At 40.8% G+C, this 22623-nt stretch overlaps 1 protein-coding gene across 1 annotated transcript in view; it reads right to left on the bottom strand.

Moving 5' to 3' along the window:
* si:busm1-71b9.3 (blastomere cadherin) overlaps window positions 1-22275 on the bottom strand; it is a 54106-nt gene extending 31831 nt beyond the window's left edge. The window contains exons 1-8 of the mRNA XM_049470892.1: window positions 22243-22275; window positions 22077-22143; window positions 20094-20218; window positions 19851-20006; window positions 19611-19755; window positions 19326-19498; window positions 19125-19237; window positions 7590-7593 (exon numbers count right to left, since the gene is read on the bottom strand). Of these exons, the coding sequence (XP_049326849.1) occupies window positions 7590-7593; window positions 19125-19237; window positions 19326-19498; window positions 19611-19755; window positions 19851-20006; window positions 20094-20218; window positions 22077-22143; window positions 22243-22275 (816 nt within the window). The remainder of the gene's footprint in view (window positions 1-7589; window positions 7594-19124; window positions 19238-19325; window positions 19499-19610; window positions 19756-19850; window positions 20007-20093; window positions 20219-22076; window positions 22144-22242) is intronic.
* Between the last annotated feature and the right edge of the window lie 348 nt (window positions 22276-22623).

The raw sequence follows: 22623 nt of genomic DNA, 5'->3' as shown, positions 1-22623 counted from the left end.
CATATGTCCTTAATAAATCAGAGGTCTCGGTGGGCGGGATTAACATTGCATTACATTTCACTTGGCAAATCCTGATTTGTCTGCATATGTGCTCCATAAACCAATCAAAGTTCTTGATGAGCTTAAATTCTGATTGGTCTGTGATTAGTCTCAGTAGACCTATTAGTTTTAATTGTGGGAAGTATTTACATTGGGATTTGTCTGTATATATGCTAATTGCATCTATCAATTTCCTATGTAGGCGTGGATTAAGTCCTGATTCGTCTGCATATGTGCTTAATAAACCAATCAGAGTTATCGGTGGGTGGAATTTAAATCCTGATTGGTCTGCATATGTGCTTATTAAACCTATCAGAGTTATCAGTGGGCGGGACTTAAATCCTGATTCGTCTTCATATGTGCTCAATAAACCTATCAGAGTTCTAAATGGGCGGGACTTAAATCCTAATTGGTCTGCATGTGTGCTTAATAAACCTATCAGAGTTATCAGTGGGCGAAGTTAAATCCTGATTGGTTTGCATATGTACTCAATAAACCTATCAGTGTTATAGGTGGGCGGGACTTAAATCTTGATTGGTCTGTTTTTTGTTCAGTAGACTTTCTGTATTCTTGGTGGGCTGGATTTACACTAATATATATTTACAATAATAGGTTTATTGAGAACGTATAAAGACCAATCAGTGTGCTCTAAATTTACATACATTCTGATTGGTCCGTCTTTGCATCTTGATTGCTCTATTTCTGTGAAATAATATTAAATGATTAAATATCGAACAATCAAATAATACAGTGATAATTGGGTTGTGGTGTTTATATATATATATGAGTTATTAGTATCAGATATTGCAAGATGGTCACATTTAACACCTGGTACACCTTCATGCTTTACATCAGTCCATTAAACAGTGTTTAATCCTGTTCAGACACCTGTTTTTTATGCTAGGATGGAAATCATACTTAAACATTTAGTAAAGTTGATTTGATCCTTGTCTTTTCCAACTGCAGAGCCTCAGGCGGCTGTTCCTCTGGAGCAGAAGATTCAGTACGATCGAGAGTTTCTGCTGGGCTTTCGATTCGTCAGTCCCAGCATACAGAAACCTCAGGGATTACCATTCATCCCTAGGGTTGTGCTGGACAAGGTGAGGATTACACCCATGTCCTGTTGGGTAATATGATGTATTTCTACTGTGCTGAATGACTGGATGCATCATAAAATGTGCAGAACCAAAACTCTAGATATAAATAAATTAATTTTAAAGGAAATACAGTAGAAAAACCTTTTTTTTTTCAACTGTGATCCCTTGTTTTTACCTTTTGTCTTTGTGTTCTCTTTTCTGTTCAGCCCAATAAAGATCCATTGGACTCTAGTTGGCAGCAGAAATGTGTACAACAGGACAGACAGACCTCCAGACATGGATGGAGACGAGTAAGATGTTCTTTATCATAAATGATTTATGTGGACTTTTATCTTTTTAGATTAATTTGATTTGAGCTTTAAAGGAAAATATTAATTTGCAGCAATCTTCCACAGTAACAGTTAAATACACTTTATGGATTTCTATGTTTTTTTTCTTTTCAGAGCACAGAGCCCGACAACGAGCTCCGCAACGAGACGCGTAAGGTCATCAGCGTGTCCCTGAATGACGACGTCCAGCTCAACAAGGCAGCGAATGCCTGGAGGCCTGGAAGGAAGAAGAGCGTTGAATGTGGCGAAGTGCAAAAGGATGAAGCAGAAGACCTGAAGACTCAGGAGATGTTGAGATTGTTCCGCAGCATCCTCAACAAACTCACCCCTCAGACGTTTGACAGGCTGATACAGCGCGTGACCGAGCTGGCCATCGATACGGAGGAGCGTCTGAGGGGGGTCATCAGTCTCGTGTTTGAAAAAGCCATCAGAGAACCTCACTTCTCCGAGATATACGCAAAAATGTGCCACCGCCTCGTAGATGTGAGTGATTTAGCAGAACTTTTTATTTCCTTTATTCCTTTTACTTGCTTTCACTCAACATGAAACAAGAGCATAACATTTTTTTCCCCATCCAGCTAAAAGTCCCGACCTCTAAAGACCCGGCAGTTAACGTAGAGTTCAGATTACTGCTGCTCCGTTGCTGCAAGGAGGAATTTAAGAAGAACAAGGACGAGGAGATCATCGAGGAAAAGCAGAAGCAGCTGGATGCAGCTACAGAGGTGCGGTTTCTCAAACACGTCCTGCTGAAGTCAATCAGTTATCAGCTGATCATCCATTCAGGGGAGCTGTAGCGCTCCAATACTGCAGTTCCACTGCATATATTACACCAGACAGCATTAGACTGAGTTTAAAACTTTTAAGAGTTTTAATTGTGGGGAAAAAACTCTGAACCTGAACTTTGCTCTTTTCTCCAGAATGAAGAACGTCAGCAGTTCAAGGAAGAGCTGGAGGAGGCAAAGAACAAGGCCCGCCGTCGTTCTCTGGGAAACATAAAATTTGTTGGAGAGCTGTTTAAATTGAGGATGCTTAAGGACTCCATTATTCACCACTGCGTCGCCAAACTCCTGAAGGACGAAGCTGAAGAGAGCTTAGAGTGCCTCAGCAAGCTGCTCTCCACTGTCGGGAAAGACGCTGATGAAAAGGACAAGGTAGTGTTTGCTCTTTCCAAATCAACATTTATTAACTTTACCCAAATCAGTACCATTTTAAAATAAGACTAACTTTATAAAGGGTTTATAAATGGTTTACAATTGGTTTATTAATGGTTACTATTTAGGTTGTAAATGCCTTAAAAATCATTAATAATTAGTTACAACACATACGTTAAAAAGGGCAACAATGACATGTTGTTTGCCAAATGTAAAAATATGTGTATGTGTTTATTTGTGTGTTTGTGTGTGAAGACTCGCATGGATCATTATTTTACTGAGATTGAGGAAATTGTAAGGGCGAGGAAGACGTCCTCACGAATCAGATTCATGCTGCAGGACCTTCTGGATCTGAGACGGGTAAATACTACCTTTTTCATTCCCCTATTTTTCTATAAGAATTTAAAGTATTTTTCTTCCAAATATAGTTATTACTTACAAATGTTGTCTTTTTCTGTGCTATAGAATAAGTGGGTCCCCAGGAGGGCTGATCTTGGCCCTAAAACAATAGATCAGATCCACAAAGAGGCTGCACTAGAGGAGAACGGCTCACAAAACAAGGTCCAGCAGCAGCAGCTGAGATCTTATAAAGACTGGACCTGTGGACCGATCAACATCTGCCCATCCAAAACCATCAGCAAGGTACATCCTGCAGAGACTCCTGTAGTGTGTGAACATTCCTAGAAACTTTTCTATAGGAGATATAACTTAGGCTTTGAATTGGTTTGATGGTAACACTGCATTCTTGTGACATAATCTGTCTAATACACAGTGTGAAATATCATAATGTGATTTTCTTTTTCATCCACCTTCAGATGGAAAAGATTGAGCTCAGGCCCACTGTACGTCAAGAAGAGGTTCCTGTGTCCAGTGACACCCTGGAGGACTCTGAAAAGACAATGAAGGAGACACCTAAGGAAACACCTGAAGAGGCGCCTAAAGAAATATTTGAAGAGGCGCCTAAGGAAATATTTAAAGAGGGGCTTAAGGAAACACCTGAAGAGGCGCCCAAAGAAATATTTGAAGAGGCGCCTAAGGAAACACCTGAAGAGGCGCCTATAGAAATATTTGAAGAGGTGCCTAAGGAAATACCTAAAGAGGCGCCTAAGGAAACACCTGAAGAGGCTCCTAAGGAAACACCTGAAGAGGCTCCTAAGGAAACACCTGAAGAGGCGCCTAAGGAAACACCTGAAGAGGCGCCTAAGGAAATATTTAAAGAGGGGCTTAAGGAAACACCTGAAGAGGCGCCTATAGAAATATTTGAAGAGGCGCCTAAGGAAACACCTGAAGAGGCACCCAAGGAAATATTTGAAGAGGCGCCTAAGGAAACACCTGAAGAGGCACCCATGGAAATATTTGAAGAGGCTCCTAAGGAAACACCTGAAGAGGTGCCTTATGAAACACCTGAAGACACAGACAAGGTCAGAATTACACCAACATAGTTCTGCTGTAGTTCAGTTTAAAGTCTGCTAAATGAAATGTTGTATGTAAAGTAACAAATAACTAAATGAAATCGATGCATTATCCTTTTTTAGCCTGTATCTTCGTCTGTGCTGATGGGCGCCCCCTCTGCTCTGGAGCTGCCACAAGGAAACGTCTCTGCAGAAGCAGAGGAGGAACTTCCTGAGGAGACATCAAGACCAGGTGAGAGCACCATATTTCTTCTTAATCTTCTCTTTTTTAAATAACCTTTAACTCAGGTCAGTCCGCAGCTCTTGAAACTAATGAACTCAGATATTTAACTATGTCCTGCTGTTTATTCACCTCTGTTTTTATATGTTGGAAGGTATGGTATATTGTAGTTGATGTATACTGCAGTATAATCTGCACTGCTTTTGACAATATATTTATTCATCCATGACTGTGTTCTGTAGAGAATCATATAGTAGATCAGACCTCACCTTCAGCTGCAGTGGAACTGACCATGACTATAGAGCAGGAGACCACCAACGAGGAGACAGTCTACAGGAATGATGTGATGGTGAGCAGCAAAACAGAGAAAAGCAGACATGTGGAAGAGTAGAGTTAGATTTAGAGTAATATTTGTTTATGTAATTTTAGCTTTAGTGCTTCAAAAATATTTATATGATGTTTCAAATCAAATAATATCAGTAAATGACTTAAAAGTGTCCACAGAAAAAGTGTGAAACTACCTGCTTTACTCAAACTAAAGCTAGGTATGGTGTGCGCACTACTTTATATAGTTTTTATTTTACTCGTACATTTTTACTAAGTAGTTATTTTGCACTTAACATTTTTATTTATTTAGACAAAACAGTTTACATTTTTGTATGTAGTTTTCTTTGTGTGTCCTGATCAGAATACTGAAAGGCATATGCTGCTCTGAGTGTCAGGTTTTTAATAAGTTAATCTACATGTATCCTAGAGGTGTGATTATTGATTATCAAGAAAAATAAATCTGCCTGATGCTGTTTCTCCATGTGTTTTGTCAAAGTAATAATTAATAATCCATATAATGAACTCAAATCATCAATATTCTCATGATTTAAACTCATAAACACTCTAGTCTAAACATTTTTGAAAAGATATCTTAGGTGTGAATATATTTAAAATCTATACATTCAAAAATAAGTAAAAAAAAAAAAAAAAAGCAAGCACTTGGTAAAATTTTGACCAAAACATGATCAGTTCCAGGAAAATATAACAATTCTGCTTCCTTTTACGTTTTAAATGATTATATTTTTGAGCAGCCGTATGTCTTCTGGAGTAAAAGAGATCAGGGCGTGTGTCTGTCTGATATAATTATTGTGTTATAAGCCCTGAAAGAGGAACTGACAAAAATTAAGAAAAATCACCAAAACAGCCTAGAGTTTAAAGGGTTAACTGTGTTCTCTCTCTGGCCTGTAGGCGTCAGTGAAGAATGCGCTGGATGAACTCAACATTTTAAAGGAGAATGACATCAGATCTGCTCCAGACAGCAACAGATTTTCCTTTCCGGCTTTAATCGGCGCCGCTGCCATTCCAAGCGCCATTATCTGTTCTGGGCTCCTGCTTTACCATGGTATAAACTGGTTACGCACCCTGGTCTAAACAGCTCTCCAGGACTGTACCATGATTTAAATTGTCTATGCAAATTTTTAAAAATGAAATATATGGTTTGGTTTGAAAGTAAACTGTGTGTGCAGTGTCCTTTCTTCCCATCTTCCTGTCGGTTAAATCATATTTACTATCAGATTAGTATCAGCTGAGGAGGAGCTCTGAGGGTATTGTAGTGAACAAGTAATGTAAATTAAAGGTAAAGTGACCCTTCATTAGCTGAAGGTATTGGTGGCTGCGGTTCTTTACAGGTCAGGGGTGGGTTTCCCGAAAGCTTCGTAATGCTAAGAACTTCGTTACCTCGTATTAAGATTGATCATTAATTAAAGAGTGTTTCCCAAACCAGTGCGTAACTAAAGTACTATGTAAACTCGCTCACAGATTAACGAGTAACCTGACCCTTAAACCTTCTTAAAGAGAATTTTGCTTGCAGTTTAGCACTTTAAACACCAGGGACCGCCAATTTTGAGGGAAATATTATTTCCGTGGTTGAATCAATTATATTATATTATATTATATTATATTATAATGCCAACTTTGTATATGGCTTGTAGTCTAACTGGGCATATTGGAATTGACCAATCAAACCCACTAATAAATTATTAAAATCCAGATAAGAGATGTTAGAGTTCTTGACATTGGAACTCCTTCCTTCAAGACGCTGAGAAAACTATTCCAGGTGAATCTCCCTCATGAAGACACTGAGATAAGAGTGTGCAGATCTGTCCTCAAAAATAAATGTACTAAACATATTCTGGTTGGTTTAAATATATATATATTATTATTAATAATAATAATAATAATAATAATAATTATTATTATTATTATTATTATTATTATTATTATAAAATAAGATAATAATACATATATGTATGTATATATATATATACCACTGCGACCCAGAAGGAGGAAGCACAGAGAGATACACAGACACGGGGAGTAAATGAACTCAAACGTACCTTTATTGGCTTTTAAATGCCCTCCACCACACCCAAAATCAAACTCAAATCATATCTACGGCCCAATGGGGCTCTAGAGTCGGTAGACTTAACTTTAGTTTAGTTTTAAAGGTCCGTGCAGTTTTTATACCTGCCCCAGCTGGCTGCTTAATCAGTCCTCATGCGGGCCAGCTGGGACACATAGGGCTGTGCGCTCTGGCGTGGGGCGGACCCCCAACTCCCCCGCCTCCTCACGCCACAATATATATATATATATATATATATATATATATATATATATATATATATATATATATTGTATGTATTATTATCTTATTTTATAATAATAATAATAATAATAATAATAATAATAATAATGATAATAATAAATGTATATTACTAGTAATAATATTAGTATGATATATATATATTAATATAATATATATTAACAATAAGTAAAAGTATTTTATTAATGCCGAAGTACATCCTTTTGTAATTTAAATTTCTGAATATGTATAATGTCTATCTATCTATCTATATGAATAATATTTTAATAACACAATCGTAATTGTAAATAATAAATAAAAGTACACATTGTAATTATACTGTAGGAACATATTAGTCATTTAAGCTGGATCACCTGTCAGGTACCAAGAGGTTTTAGTGAACTGGGAAAATCTGCTTTTAGCTACAGAGCAGAACCAGTGAGCTGGAGTTCACTACAGGAATCATTGAAGCTCAGTTCGCTGGAATCACTGAACCATTTTAAACTTTTAGTTTCTGATCACCATCAGAACGCCTGTGATTCTTTTAAATTACTTTTTTTATTAGTTTATCTTTTTTCTTATTTTAATTTTGTATTTATTTTATTTATTTTTGTTTATTTATTATTACTTTTGAATGTTTTATATTTTCATTTCTGTTTTTAGTTTAGTTTATTATTCACTTAATCACTTCTTATAATTTGTACCATTTTACTTTACTTTTACTATTATCTTTTTACTTATTTTATATTTTATAAATGTTTTACTTTTTATGTGTCACATTTGTTTTTTATGGTATTTTAGAATTTTCTGTTTTACATGTATATTTTTATCAAACGTTGATTTAAATTTAGTACTTATTTTATTTATTATTATTATTAATAATTTTATTTAGTATTATTTTTAAATTATTATTGAATGTGTTCAATCCCTTTGATGTTACAAATGTTTGGCAACATTGTAAATGAGGGTCACCCTCAATGTTTCTCCCGAGTGAAAATAAAGATTGATTGATTGATTGATTGATTGATTGATTGACTGATTGATTGATTGATAATCAATGTAATAATATGCAATAATATAAATTGCAATGTGAATATTACCATAGAAATAACACTGTAGTAAATTGGCATTAACATTTGTTTTATTTTACTTATTCTTAAAGGATAAAATACATAAACAGAAATTTCTATTTAAACTCTAACTATGTATTTATTGGCAACTTTCAAGGGACCATTTAGCTACAACAAATCTTTCAGCAAACTCTGTATTGCCAGTCCTAAACTCTTTCTCTGGGAGAAGTGGGTGTGGTTTTATAAAAATTTGAAGAGTGAAATTTAACTATTAAAATATATTTAATAAATATGTAAAGTTGTCTCTTCAATAAATATATTAAAATGTTAATTTTGAAAAATTGGGGATGCTCTATGGTCCCTCTTTCAGCAACAAGTGAAACTTTAAATAGCTGAATATAGAATATATTTAATAAAAGAGGCGTCTGTGAACATTTGGACATATACAGTGGTGTACATAAAGGAAAATGCATCATTAAGAAAAATGTAAAATATACCACAGTAAAAGCTACTTTTCAGCTAGTAACTGCGCTGTATCATGCTTAGCTGAGATAAAGCTGTCCTTCCTGTTTTGGTAAACTGTACGGTCCCTGTAAATAAAATCAGTTTAGAAAATTAAAATGTGTCTTGAAATAGAACATGGTCACAATGGTCAACAATGGTCTGAAACTCTAGATCAACCATCATTTTCATCATTATCAAAATGTTCCAAATAGTTTATCTTGTCGTGCAGCTTGCAATGACAGTGTGGACGCATGCATGACAGGAAATAAAAAATATATAATAAAATATATAACTAAATAAAAAAACTTTTTTATGGGCTAGAGCAGGGGTGTCCAAACTTTTTTTGTTGGGGGCCAGAAGGAGAAATGTATTTGAAGTCACGGGCCACAGACTCTGTAATAAAACAAATAATGAAATACACCACTTTAAATAATACATTTACCTGATTATTTCATTTAAACATCATTTTACTTGACTTACTATCTGTATCTTTGACAGTGTTGTGTAAACTAAGATTTTTCAAATTGATGTTTAATTTCATGATGTCTCTTAATATTAAACTCCTTAATTACGGAAACTTTTAGACTCTTTGGCCTGTTTTTCTGCGCTAGAAATGCGCTCTCTCTCCGCTTTTAGACTCTTTGGCCCGTTTTTCTGCGCTAGAAATGCGCACTCTCTCCGCTTTTAGACTCTTTGGCCCGTTTTTCTGCGCTAGAAATGCGTACTCTCTCCGCTTTTAGACTCTTTGGCCCGTTTTTCTGCGCTAGAAAAGCGCATCCTCTCCGCTTTTAGACTCTTTGCCCCGTTTTTCTGCGCTAGAAATGTGCACCCTCTCCGCTTTTAGACTCTTTGGCCCGTTTTTCTGCGCAAGAAATGCACACTCTCTCCACTTTTAGACTCTTTGGCCCGTTTTTCTGCCCTAGAAATGCGCACCCTATCCGACTCTTTGGTCCGTTTCTGACACCTAGCGTTAAAACTTTGAATCTCACATTATAAAAACCTGCTTAACAGTGGGCCAACTTTCCGCCGCTCCACAAAAGAAAACGGGCCACAAATGGCCCGCGGGCCCTAGTTTGGACACCTCTGGGCTAGAGGGTTCAGTATTCTGAAATGACGTAAAATTATTAATACTATACTATACTACAATAATTATCACAGTACTATCATTGTAATTGATATATTTCCTCACCTGAAGAAGAGCAAGTATAAGATGTATGATCATCTTGCCCTCCTGGAAAAATAAACTGAGGTTGTGAAAAGTAAGACCTGATAAGAAAGACTGCATAGTCTGCATAACCTAGCCTGCTACTTCCTCTCAGCAACCACAGGCTGGCAATGTGTTACCCCACACTTCAGCACAGTCTCACATATTTCACACACTGTTTAGCAGTGAATATTAGTCTACAGATGTGAGAAAGCATTAAGCACCTAGTGATTTTTACAGTGACGCCTATATAGACACAGTAATGTCTAAGAATATGAGTCATGTTACCCATTTAATCCTCAGCACTACTGTAACCTAGATTTAACATTCTGATATAGTAGATATATGCAGCTTCATGTTTGGACAAAAGACCTGGCATGCTGATGCCTCTGGGCCTGTTTAGTTTAATTTGATTTGGGTCAAAATCTCAATCTCAAAATATCAACCCTAGTGAAAAAAAGGAGGTTAAAGTATACTAAGCATTATTATGCTATAGTGCACTAAAGTGTTCTTGGAGCCACATTAATAATCAGTACACAGTCATATGAAAAAGTTTGGGCACCCCTATTAATCTTAATCATTTTTAGTTGTAAATATTTGGGTGTTTGGAACAGTCATTTCAGTTTGATTTATCTAATAACTGATGAACACAGTAATATTTCAGGATTTAAATGAGGTTTATTGTACTAACAGAAAATGTGCAACATGCATTAAACCAAAATTTGACCGGTGCAAAAGTATGGGCACCCTTATCATTTTATTGATTTGAATACTCCTAACTACTTTTTACTGACTTTGACTACTGATATTTAAGGTGGCCAATTGCAAGTTGTTCTTCTATTTGAATCTCCTCTGAAGAGTGGCATCATGGGCTCATCAAAACTCTCAAATGATCTAAAAACAAATATTGTTCAACATAGTTGTTCAGGGGAAGAATACAAAAAGTTGTCTCAGAGATTTAACCTGTCAGTTTCCACTGTGAGGAACATAGTAAGGAAATGGAAGAGCACAGGGACAGTTCTTGTTAAGCCCAGAAGTGGCAGGCCAAGAAAAGTATCAGAAAGGCAGAGAAGAAGAATGGTGAGAACAGTCACCTCCAAAGAGCTGCAACATCATCTTGCAGAGTGATGCGAAAGAAGCCATTCCTGCAAGCACGCCACAAACAGAGTCCCCTGAGGTGTGCTTTTGCATATCTCTGTTTGTGGCGTGCTTGCAGAAATGGCTTCTTTCGCATCTTTAAGCTTTCAAACACACAATATTTATTAACCATTAGCTTAAAACAGCACACCCGGTGACTGGTAGATGTTTATAGGAAACGCCTGTGGTTATTTCAGCTAAAAAGGAAAATACCAGCTATTAGCGAAAGTTGCATTTTAGTTAATCACATTTTACAACTTAATGTAATTCCTTCAAGTTTATTTGTTAATTTACAGTTATAATTGGTTATCACATCATATGGGACAATGGGGTTCAATTCCCAGCCTGGCTGAGTATGTTGTGCTGCTCCAATAAAAATCCTTGGGCAAGATTCCTAACACTACATCGGCCCACCCTTGTAATGAAAATAACCCTTTTAGTCGCTCTGGAAAAGAGCGTCAGATAAATGCCATAAATTTTAAAGTAAATGTAAAATGTAAAATCTGGGTACAGAGACAAAAGAACAACAGAAAATAATACTTGCTTACTTTATTAATCACAAAAAAGAAATCTGCAATAAGCTAAGAGTAAATAATCTGCACTCACAGAAACACCACTATCAATACTAAAGTGGTAGTGCATACTGAAGCTAAAGCAAACAGAAAAACATGAGATAAATGTGGTTCTGTTCTGAGTAAAAAAAGAAATTGTTTAGATCTTCAGACAAAAATAGTTATTCATATACTGAAGTTCTTCTCCAGCGCAGTCATGAACGGAGGCTCGGATGGTGTTGTCTTGGAAGTGGAGGCCGGAATCAAACACCCTCAGAACAACACTGTACTCTCCCTTTTTCAGTGCAGTGTTGAGCGCAAGAATAATTCCAGTTTCTATAAGAAAGAGAAAACAAATCATCTGGTTTACTACAGTTTATATACACAAAATCCCAATTTTGAGCATGGATTTGAGCTCAGAACGGCTTTTTTTGGTGGACTTTTGGGCAGATTTATGGTGGATACATGGAGCAGGCCCTGAATGGCTTGCGCCAGCTAATGCGATGCAAGGGTCCTAAAGTTGGGTGTAGAAGCAGGGGTGGAATTTTAAAGGGTAAAACTACGTCTGCTTTGGGAGCTCAAGTCTGCAGGGAACAGTGGGCTAGCAGTAGAAGGGCCAGAGGTAAAAGGAAATAAGAAAAAAATAAAATCTTGTTCACAAACCAGGCAAGTGAGGTGAAATCATCTTGCAATGTTGTTCAATTCAAGGATAGAGTGAAAGAGGAAGGTATTTATAGTGCTGAGCAGGTTTGGGCGTGGTCCTTCTCAGTCATAACTCCACTATATTTAACAAAACAATATTTTCCAAAAAGAAAAACTTACTGGATTCATTCATCCTGGCGCTCCAGTGGATCCTGCTCTCTCCCTGGAGTTCCACAGTGAATGGACCAGCAAAACCGGGCCCATCCTTATCCGTCACAGAGACCAGAACTGTAACCGGATCCTTATTGCACACTATGGCCACCCTCTCTTCAATAACAGGAGCGTTATCATTCACATCTTCCAGCTCGATCACAAGGGTTCCTGTACCTGTAGCTGGAACTTGATCTGCAAACGTTTTGAAGGTTTTTAAGAGGATGATGCACCATTAAAGCATTTCCTTCAGACAGAGAACAGGAAAACTGACTTACCATCATCCACAGCCAAGATCAGAACTTTATATTTGCCATCTTTCACAAAAGGAGACTCTCTGTCCATGGAGCTCTTCACTCTGATCAGTCCAGTGTCTCGGTCAACACTCACCCAGCCAGCACGATCTTCACTAGATATACGGTATCTACAGCAAACAGCATCACACATTAGTACCAGTGTTCTTAAGAGGGTAACTACTGATGGCTGTGATGGAATTCCAACATAGAAGGAGGATCTTACGTCACTATCTGAACCCTAGCTGTGTCTGGATCAGTGGCGGTGTAAACTGTCAGTTCAGTACCAACCTCCAGATCTTCAGGTTTAGAAATGATCTGCTCCTCTGGGTCAAACACTGGAGCCTCATTCACATCCTGAACATTCACAATGACTGTGGCAGTGGATGTCTGAAGGGGGTAGGCAAACGGAACTTCATTCTCAGCGATCACCAGCAGAGTGTACTTGTTGTTCTGTTCAAAGTCCAATGGCTAAAAAAGCAATACAACCTCATTAACTAAAAATTATTGCAGTTATGTCTCAGACAGGGCCTTACCACAAGAGATTGTAAAATTATTTCCCAGCTACCTTACAGAAAGGCTGCAGAAAGGCTAATTTTGGGTAGTGTACCTCTTGGTGAGAGATGATTGACCATGCATGCTATATGCTACTGAGAGAAGCAGTATGGGCATGTTAATGAACTGCCCACCATATAGAATGTCTGTCAGCCAAAAACTATTGTTGCAGTGGTGAAGAAACCTAGATTTCTAAGGACTGGAACCATATTGTCTTTTGCAACAAAGTGTGGGATTCTGATGACGGTTGTGTTTAAGTAGTAATTAATTGTTGGTGCGCTGACCTGGGGAGTCACCCCAGTACTGATATGAGGGACACTAACATATGGGAAGGGCTTCCCACTAGCATATATCAACAGGATATCACGTCTTAGCCCTGTCTCATGTCTCTGTGTGTCTTCCCCACGTGACCTGTGCCTCTCTGTGTCTCCTGTCAATAGATTTCCACCATGTGTTTCTTATTTGTAGTTCCGCCCCCTAGCCCCAGGTGTTTCCAATTATAGTATGTTTCCTGTTTGTTAAATAGATCCCCTGTGCCACTTTGTCTCCGTCGGTCTTTGCACCTTCCCCTGTCGTTTGTCTCTCTCTATGTTTCATAGCCTCTGTCCCTCGTGCCTTAGTTTCTGTGTTCATCTCTTGTTTAATATTTCTAGTTTATTGTTTTATTTCATGTTCCCTAGCTCCCTGTATATATCCTGCTTGTGTTGATTCCTAGTTTAGCTCCTTGTATATATTCCCTGTTTGTTTATTTATTATCTCTAGTTGGTTTAGTTTAGGTTCTTAGATTTGTTTTGGTTATTTGTGTATTTGTTTCATGTTACTTGTTCCTTGTTTATTTGTTATTTATTCATTAAATTATTATTTATTGATTTCACCCTACCTGCACTTGTGTCTGCCTCCTCGTCTCCCTGCCTGGGTCAACCTGACAGAAAGACCGACCTTCAACATGGACACAGCAGGTTCTGCCTGGACTGGCACCAGGATGGCGATTCACCGTACTCCAGGCGGGATCCCGGCACAGGAAACCTCGAGGCCTCATGGACGCCGCAGGCCTCGGGGTAAGCGTTCTAAGGGGTCCAGCCAGCCGGAAAAAGACCCCATTTTCGGGGAGGATTTTCTTGGGGGGGCTATAAGGGTTGGCGCGGTGAGCCTCGGTCCTCACCCTGGACTACGCGGAGCCTACGAGGACCAGAGGTGGGTCAAGCGCGACCCATGGGACTTTCTTGGGTGCGCTCCCAGCAGCTCAGAAGAAGAGGAGGAGCTCTACCCCGCACCGGCCCGTGCTCCGTTACCGTTTCCCCCTGGGGCGGTGCTCTACCCGGCTCTCGGCCGCACAGCTCCAGAGGCCGTCCCGACTTGCGTCCATCAGCATCCCAAGGCGCGCTCCGTCCCGACGCCTCCAAAGCTAGCTCCTCCGGCGGTCAAGACTCTGTCCTCAATGGCGCTTCCAGAGCTAGCTTCTCCAGTGGCTAAGGCGCTAGCATCCCCGGCGCCTCTGAGGCTAGCGTCTTCAGCGGCTAAGCCACGCTCCGTGACTTCTGTGACGGCTGTGAAACCGCGCCCCGCGATAGCACCCGAACCTCGCCCCGTGATCCCCACGGTTGCTGCCAAACCATGCTCCGTGATTCCCGCGGTAGCAGCCGAACCGCGCTACGGGACCTCCTACCCGGCAAGCCAGCCGCGACCAGAGACTCTCCCCGCGCTTGACTCTGCCGGAGAGAGTAATAATCCAGTCCGGGTTTTTGCGGCAGCTGCAGCGCAAGCTCCTCAGGCGGAGGAGCCAGCTTTCATGGTGGCTGCAGAGCTGGATTCCGCCGCTGCAATCCAGTCTCGCTCTATGACTCTCTCCGCGGCGACTCAGCCGTGCTCCGGGATTATTACCGCGGCGACCCAGCCGCGGTCAGTGACTTTCCCCGCAGCAGTCTCTACCAGCGGCCCCGCGCTGCCTACTGTAGACTCTGCCGGCGAAGCTGCAGCTCCGGTCCGGGTTTTTGTTCCACCCGCAGTCTCAAGCCCTGCTGCTGCTCCGCTGGATCTTCACACACCCATCTCCGAGGTCTCTTCGGCTGCTGAGCCACGCCCCTGGACTCCTGCCGTCTCAGACTCTGCACATGCTGACGTGCGTGCTGCACAAGCCTCCATGTCTGCAGAAGCTGCTCCAGCCTCCGTGTCTGCAGAAGCTGCTCAAGCCTCCGTGTCTGCTGAAGCTGCTCCAGCCTCCGTGTCTGCAGAAGCTGCTCCAGCCTCCGTGTCTGCAGAAGCTGCTCAAGCCTCCGTGTCTGCTGAAGCTGCTCAAGTCTCCGTGTCTGCTGAAGCTGCTCAAGTCTCCGTGTCTGCAGAAGCTGCTCCAGCCTCCGTGTCTGCAGAAGCTGCTCCAGCCTCCGTGTCTGCAGAAGCTGCTCAAGTCTCCGTGTCTGCTCCAGCTGTTCAAGCCTCCGTGTCTGCTCCAGCTGTTCAAGCCTCTGTGTCTGCTCCAGCTGTTCAAGCCTCCGTGTCTGCTCCAGCCTTTCAAGCCTCTGTGTCTGCTCCAGCTGTTCAAGCCTCCGTGCCAGCTCCTGCTGCCAGAGTCACCGCGCCGCCAGCACCAGCTCCCGCTGCCAGAGTCGCTGCACCGCCAGCACCAGCTCCCGCTGCCAGAGTCGCCGCGCCGCCAGCACCAGCTCCCGCTGCCGGAGTCGCCGCGTCGCCAGCACCAGCTACCGCTGCCAGAGTCGCCATCCCACCGCTTCCTGCTCCCGGAACTTTGTTTCATCCCAGGTCCCATGTACCCAGGCAGGCACCGAGGTCCCCGGACTTTGTCCCCAGTACTGTGCCCAGGCTGGCTCCTTGGACTTCCCCTCAGACATTTGCCAGTCCTGGGCACCCACCCGTGTTTCTGGTCCCTGTGTCTCTCCCCGTTTTGGTCCCTGTCTCTGTCTATGTCCCTGTACCCGTGTCTGTCTCTGTCTCTGTTCCCGTCCCAGTTACAGTGTTAGTTTCTGTCCCTGTTAATGTCCTCATCCCTGTTCCCATGTCTAGTCCTGTCCAGTCTCCGTCTCCTGTCCAGTTCTCCGTCCAGTCTCCGTCTCCTGTCCAGTTCTCCGTCCAGTCTCCGTCTCCTGTCCAGGTCCCCGTCCAGTCTCCCGTTCTGTCTCCGTCTCCTGTCCAGTCTTCGTCCACCGTCCAGTTCCCTGTCCAGCCTCCGTCCCCTGTTCTGTTTCCAAGCCCTTTCCAGTCTGCGTCCTTGTCTAATTTCCAGTCTCAGTCTCCGTCTCCTGTTCAGTCTCCGTCTTCTGTTCAGTTTCCAAGCCCGGTCCAGTCTCCCATCCAGTCTCTGTCCTGTCTCCGTTTCAGTCTCCGGTCTTGACTCCTGTTTTCCCCGGCCTCTCCATGCCGCCAGCCCCCGGGGTTCGTTTTTACGCGCCTCGGGAGCTGCGCATTTAGGGGGAGGCTTCTGTCACGTCTTAGCCCTGTCTCATGTCTCTGTGTGTCTTCCCCACGTGACCTGTGCCTCTCTGTGTCTCCTGTCAGTAGATTTCCACCATGTGTTTCTCATTTGTAGCTCCGCCCCTTCCCCAGGTGTTTCCAATTCTAGTGTGTTTTATGTTACTATAAATAGCCCTCCTCTGCCACCTTGTCCTCCGTCGGTCTTTGCACCTTCCACTGTTGTCTGTCTCTCCGCGTTTCTGTGTTGCTTAAGCCCTAGTTCTGTGTTTATTCCTATTTTGTTTCCCTTGCCCTGCTTAGTTTAGTTTTACCTTTTCTAGTTTAGCTTCTTGTTTATTTCCTTGTTTATTTCTAGTCCTTCTCTTGTATATATTCCCTGTTTATTATTTTATTCTCTAGTTGGTTTAGTTTAGGTTCTCTGATTTGTTTTGGTTATTGGTTATTTGTGTATTTATCCCTGCCCAGTTTTCTTTGTGTTTCTTTGTTACTTGTTATTTATTTATTAAATTATTATTTATTGATTTCACCCTACCTGCACTTGTGTCCGCCTCCTCGTTTCCCTGCCTGGGTATCCTGACACAGGATAATGCTCACCCACACACAGCAAGCATTTCCCAAGAATGTCTCCAACGGATTGCAACAATCCTTGTTCTGCTTGGTCACCAGATTTATTGTCAATTGGGCATTTATAAGAGCAGGTGGGATACTAGCTTCAGCAACGTATGTGTGTAGAGCAAGTGTAATATATGTGGTTAAATATGCTGTGGATGAATTCAGTGCCAACATGGGCAGTGACAGTGAGACCTGGAGGGAGTGATTGGGAGGAACAGTCTCTCTGATGTAAACCAGAGTGTTTTGTTACTGTATTTCTGTGCTCATCACAGTTTATCCACAACAAACACCATATTTGAGCACAAGGGTGTCCATAAATGCACATGGCATCAGGATACCCTAGGCCACAGTTTGATGGTTGACTTTGTATTTGTTTCATTGGACTTGCAACCATGTGTCTTGGACACTTGGGTGAAGAGAGGAGCTGAGCTGTCAACTCATCATTGCCTTGTGGAGAGTTGGATCAAATGGCAAGTGAGAATGGTGGACAGACTTAGCAGACCCAGGAGCATAGTGAGTGTATGCCGGAAACGTCTTCAACTCCCACATCCGGCAGAGCTTTGACTAAATCCTAAGGGAGGTAGGGGGCCATTGAGTCAGAGTGGACCTTGTTCTGTGCCTCCGTTGTTGAAGTGGCTGATCGGAGCTAACGGAGTTTTTCAAGGCTCTGGATGTGACTGTCCTGGTTGCCACTTCTTTGCAACATCGCATGGAAATCGGGGGCGGTCCCCCTGGATTGGGAGACAGTAGTGGTTTCTCTAGGGTGACAGGGTGTCCAACTATAGGGGGATCACACTTCTCAGCCTCTCCGGTAAAGACTATGCAGGGTTACTGGAGAGGAGATTGCAACAGATTGAATCTCAGATACAGGAGGAATGAAGTGGGTTCCGTTCTTGTTGTGGAACACTGGACCAGCTCTTTACCCTGGCAGGGTCCTGGAGGGCGCATGGGAGTTTGCTCCACCAGTCCACAGTTTTGTGGATTTGGAGTAGGCATTTGACTGCGTCCCTTGAGGCATTCTTGGGGGGGGGGGGGGAGGGGGGCTCCGGGAGAATGGGTTACAGCACAGCAAATGTCCTCCAAGTTGAGTTGAGGGGAACTCTTTGGTATTGCAAAGTTTATTTGTTTCTAGGGTTTTAAAATATTACGTTTTTTTTATAATATTAGTTTAATTACACAAATGAGCCATTCAATCCCTGTATGAGGAAGGACACAAAACATGCTGGAGAGATAATGTCTCTCGACTGGCCTGGGAACACCTTGGTGTCCCCCATAAGAGCTGGAAAATGTAACTGGGGAGAGGGAGGTCTGGGCTTCTTTGCTTAGGCGGACCCCTGTATAAGCAGTAGTTGAAGAATAGAGTGATAGATAAATATGTTGCACGATGCCATATAAAACCTGTATACCTGCATGGCATCTGTATCTTATCTTGTATCCAGGCTCAAGTTGTCCAACAAGGTACTATCAACTATTCAACATATTGAGAAGGTTCCAGAAATAATGTTCCAGGAACATGTGATAAACATGTGATAAAATAACCGTTCTAAGCACATGCCAAGAATATTAATTGCAAAGTTTTCCACACCATATTCCCCTCCATATTCTTATTTTGTAGTTGCTTTTTGTCTTTGAGTATACAAAGCCAATGAACTCCAAACCAGTGAACCAATCAGAGACTGTAGTACCTTAACAGTAGTAATGATGCCCTCCTGTTTGTTGGGTCCTGTGTTAATGGCGAAAAATCCACCATTGTTTCCACTAATGATCCTGAACTTGGCCATCCAGGCAGGAGACTGAGGTTCATCTCCATCAGTCACTGGCAGCTTCACCACCACAGCTCCTACTTTATTCTCTGGGACTGATGTAGTGTACTGAAAGAAGAAAAATATATAAATATATTAGCAATAGAGTCAACATCCACATTCATCATTATTCTAAACATTGAGCACAGTTTGAAATTCTACACATTTAAATCCAAACACTGAAGCAGATTTAATGCACTGCAACATAAACTATTATTATCTTACCATGGTCTTTTCAAACTGTGGAGCGTGGTCGTTGCTATCAGTTACAGTAATAACAGCTGTTCCAGTGCTGACGAGGCCATTACCAGCTAAATCTGCAGCTTTGATCAGCAAGGTGTACTCAGGATAATTCTGGAAGAGATGATGTTCATGAATTAAACTACTTTATTATCTCATTCCACATCATCTCAGTATTCATAATCCTGATTTCTGCTCTCACCTCTCTGTCCAGCCCATCAGAGTTCACTCTAATCCCTCCAGTAATCGAGTTAATGATGAACATGTTTGGATCTGGCTGTGGTGGATCCTGACTGATGATGGAGTATCTGATGTCTGCATTGTCAGTTTCAGGATCGTCTCCGTCGGTAGCTGTGACTGTCATGAACTCAAACTCTTCAGAGAGAGTAATAAAGATCATGAGACAAGTTTATCAGTGAAATAATTATTTATTAATAAATTAAAAGCCACTGAAAATACCAAAAGTTATCACAATCATTATATCCACCTTTAAGTGAAGCTTCTGGAACACTGCCAAGGAAAGGGTTTTGGGTGAAGATGGGCATGTTATCATTCTGGTCGATCACACAGAGGATAATCTCCATAGGACCTTCTTTAACCTCACCATCAGCTGCAATCGAATGAGCTTGAAGCTGAAGAAAATAATAACAGTCACTGTTAAATGAAAAATGTATGAACCGGTTTCTAGTATTTTTCTACTTCAACTAGCAGAATTAAAGTCTCTTACCACATATTTATCTTTGGTCTCTCTGTCTAGAGCCTTTGTTACACTGAGCCATCCAGTGGTTTTATTAATGGTGAAAAGTCCCACTGGAGGCTTATCTGCTCCTTCACCAGTGATGCTGAAAATCATCTTAGTTTCCTTAGCATGACTGGACTTAATCTGGACACACATGAAAGATGTATTATAATACAGATAAGGTACACAAAAAGATTCTTTAATTTAAATTTAGAGATCCTCTACACATACCTGCACCATCTCGTTTGGGAATGGGCCTCTGTAATTCTCTGGGAAAAAGATGGGAGGAATCACCCACTCTCTCTTTCTTCTCTTCAGTCCTGCTAAAGATTCTGTAAACTCCTGAACTCCTCCAGCTTGTTGCAGCATAAACAGAAATTAAAAGAAAAACATTTGCTGTGTAAAACATAATCAAATGAAATCAGAATGTAATGATTTGCAAATATTATACACATATCAGCAGGTTTGGGAGGGTTACTGTAATCTTTAATCTGATACAGATGACTAATTATTCATTTAAACATGTAATTGTAAAGTAATGCATTTCTAAACTAAAGTAACATAATCTTATCTGATGGGTTACTTGGCTCTTTAAAGCCATATATTCAAGTAAGAAAAAAAGAATTGAATGAATTCACACAAAATCGTACTGTGTTTCTTCACAACATTCTAGTCCATCTCGTTTCACATCAAGCAATCTTCTGTTTTCAAACTTATTCTCTGTTTATTACATATAATACCATCATTGTTGAACAAATCCTCCAAATCCTGTCAAAAAGCAAACGTAATATACAAAATAAAATCTGCTATTTAAAAAAACACACAAAAAAATGTTTTAACCTGTTTTTTAATACTTTTTAGAAGGAAAATATACAGTATTTAAAAGCTTTTCTTATAGCAATGAGACTATATTAAATATGTTTTATATAGATAGATAAGATATAGCACAAGTGATTCATAAAAATAAGTACTACATTTCGGGATCAATAAAGTATCTGTCTGTCATGTTAGAGCAAAATTCACACGCAATACAGCTAACAGTGAAAAAAAGACAAGGAGTAATCAGAACAAGCAGGGTCAATACCGGCAGAGAGGAGCAGCAAGGGTTAACCATCACAGAGTAGAAGGACAGTCCAAAGGTCATACACAGAAAGGCAATATCAGAGTAGAGGCAAAAATCAGTGTAAATGAGAAAAACAAAACAAGCCTGGCAGCTGAGAGATCTAAACACAATAAACAGAAACAATACTCATCAAGGAGTGAGTGGATTGGAGGTGTATTTATACTGTATGGGACAGGTGTAGTCAATAACTGGGTAATTGGTTTTCGGGTAGTGCCATGTGCAGTGTCATGTTATTGTGTGAGGGAGTGATGTCAGTGTGTGGTGCGTTCTGGGTAGTGTAGTCTGGAGACTGGAGATCACAGGTGGAGCTGAGTGTGGGAGAGACAGGCTCTGCGTCATTACATATATTAAAAGAAGCCGTCACCTTCCCAGGAGTAGCCGGCCTACTGAAATTACTGCAAAAGCCCATGGACAACTCATCCAGGAGGTCACAAAATATTCCAGAACAACATTAAAAGAACTGCAGGTCTCACTCGCTTCAGTTAAGGTCAGTGTTAATGATTCAATAATAAGAAAATTACTGGTCTAAAATGGTCTCTGTGAGAGAGTTCCAAGGCAAAAATCCCCAGCACGTTTCACTTCATCATGTGCCAAATGTGCCTAATGTCATGTTATTAGACCTGCTGTAGGGGGCCTATAGCGGTCGGTGAAGCATTTAGAATTCTTCATTACAATCCAAAAATGGATTCCTACAGCAGCTACTCTTCTCACTTTGCTGAAATGTATACACTGCTATTAAAGAAAAGAGGATGCTGCAATTGTAGACATGACCCTGTTACAGGTTTTCGTTCTAAATGAATTAATGTTTTCCATGAAATGTTTTAACTTTTAATGTGATCTCTGTTCTATTGTGAATAAAACATGGATCTCTATGATGCATATATCATTTCATTCTGTTTATATTCACATTTACTTTTATTTTCATTTATTTTACACAATGTCCAATTTAAACATCATGTGCTTAGTTTTTTTTATTAATTTGCTACATTTTTATCATTCAGAGAATAGTATCACTGTATTCGCTGACATTTAGGCGTGCATAATGGAAATAAACGTAATGAAAAATAAAAACCAACAAGTGTCTGTCTTACCTTCTTCAGCGTGGGTTGTCTTACCTTCTTCAGCGTGGGTTGACAGATCACCAAAAATGGTCCCGATCTGAAGTGATTAGACAAAAAAAATGATATATTTTAATACAAAAACATGCAAAATACCATTGGCTGAAATCCACTGAGAGTTTTCTACATTTTCTCTCACCTGGAGAAACGCGAGTAGCAGATAAAGAATCATGCTGCCGCTCTGTTCTGATTAACAGATGTTGTGTAAAGACGTTTCAGACGAGACAAGAAGTTACTAAATGCTGTGAACACACTCTGTGGGCTTCATGGTGTGGCCTGCTAGTTCCTCTCTACAACCACTGGCGCACGACACATTGGGTAATTCAGAGTTAGCAGACTTAAAGTGACGGTCTGTGAGTTTTAGGGATTAAGAGACCTCTTGGTGAGAAAGTGTAATGGTACAGAGCATAAAGAAAAGTATACTGCTCAAAAAAAAAAGGAAACACTTAAACAACACAATGTAACTCCAAGTCAACCACACTTCTGTGAAATTAACCTGTCCGGTTAAGAAGCAACACTG

The sequence above is a fragment of the Astyanax mexicanus genome, chromosome 23 (assembly GCF_023375975.1).
Source record: "Astyanax mexicanus isolate ESR-SI-001 chromosome 23, AstMex3_surface, whole genome shotgun sequence".
Lineage (NCBI taxonomy): Eukaryota > Metazoa > Chordata > Actinopteri > Characiformes > Acestrorhamphidae > Astyanax > Astyanax mexicanus.
Note: the sequence above shows the minus strand (reverse complement) of the source record. Positions and strands in the feature narration are given on the sequence as shown.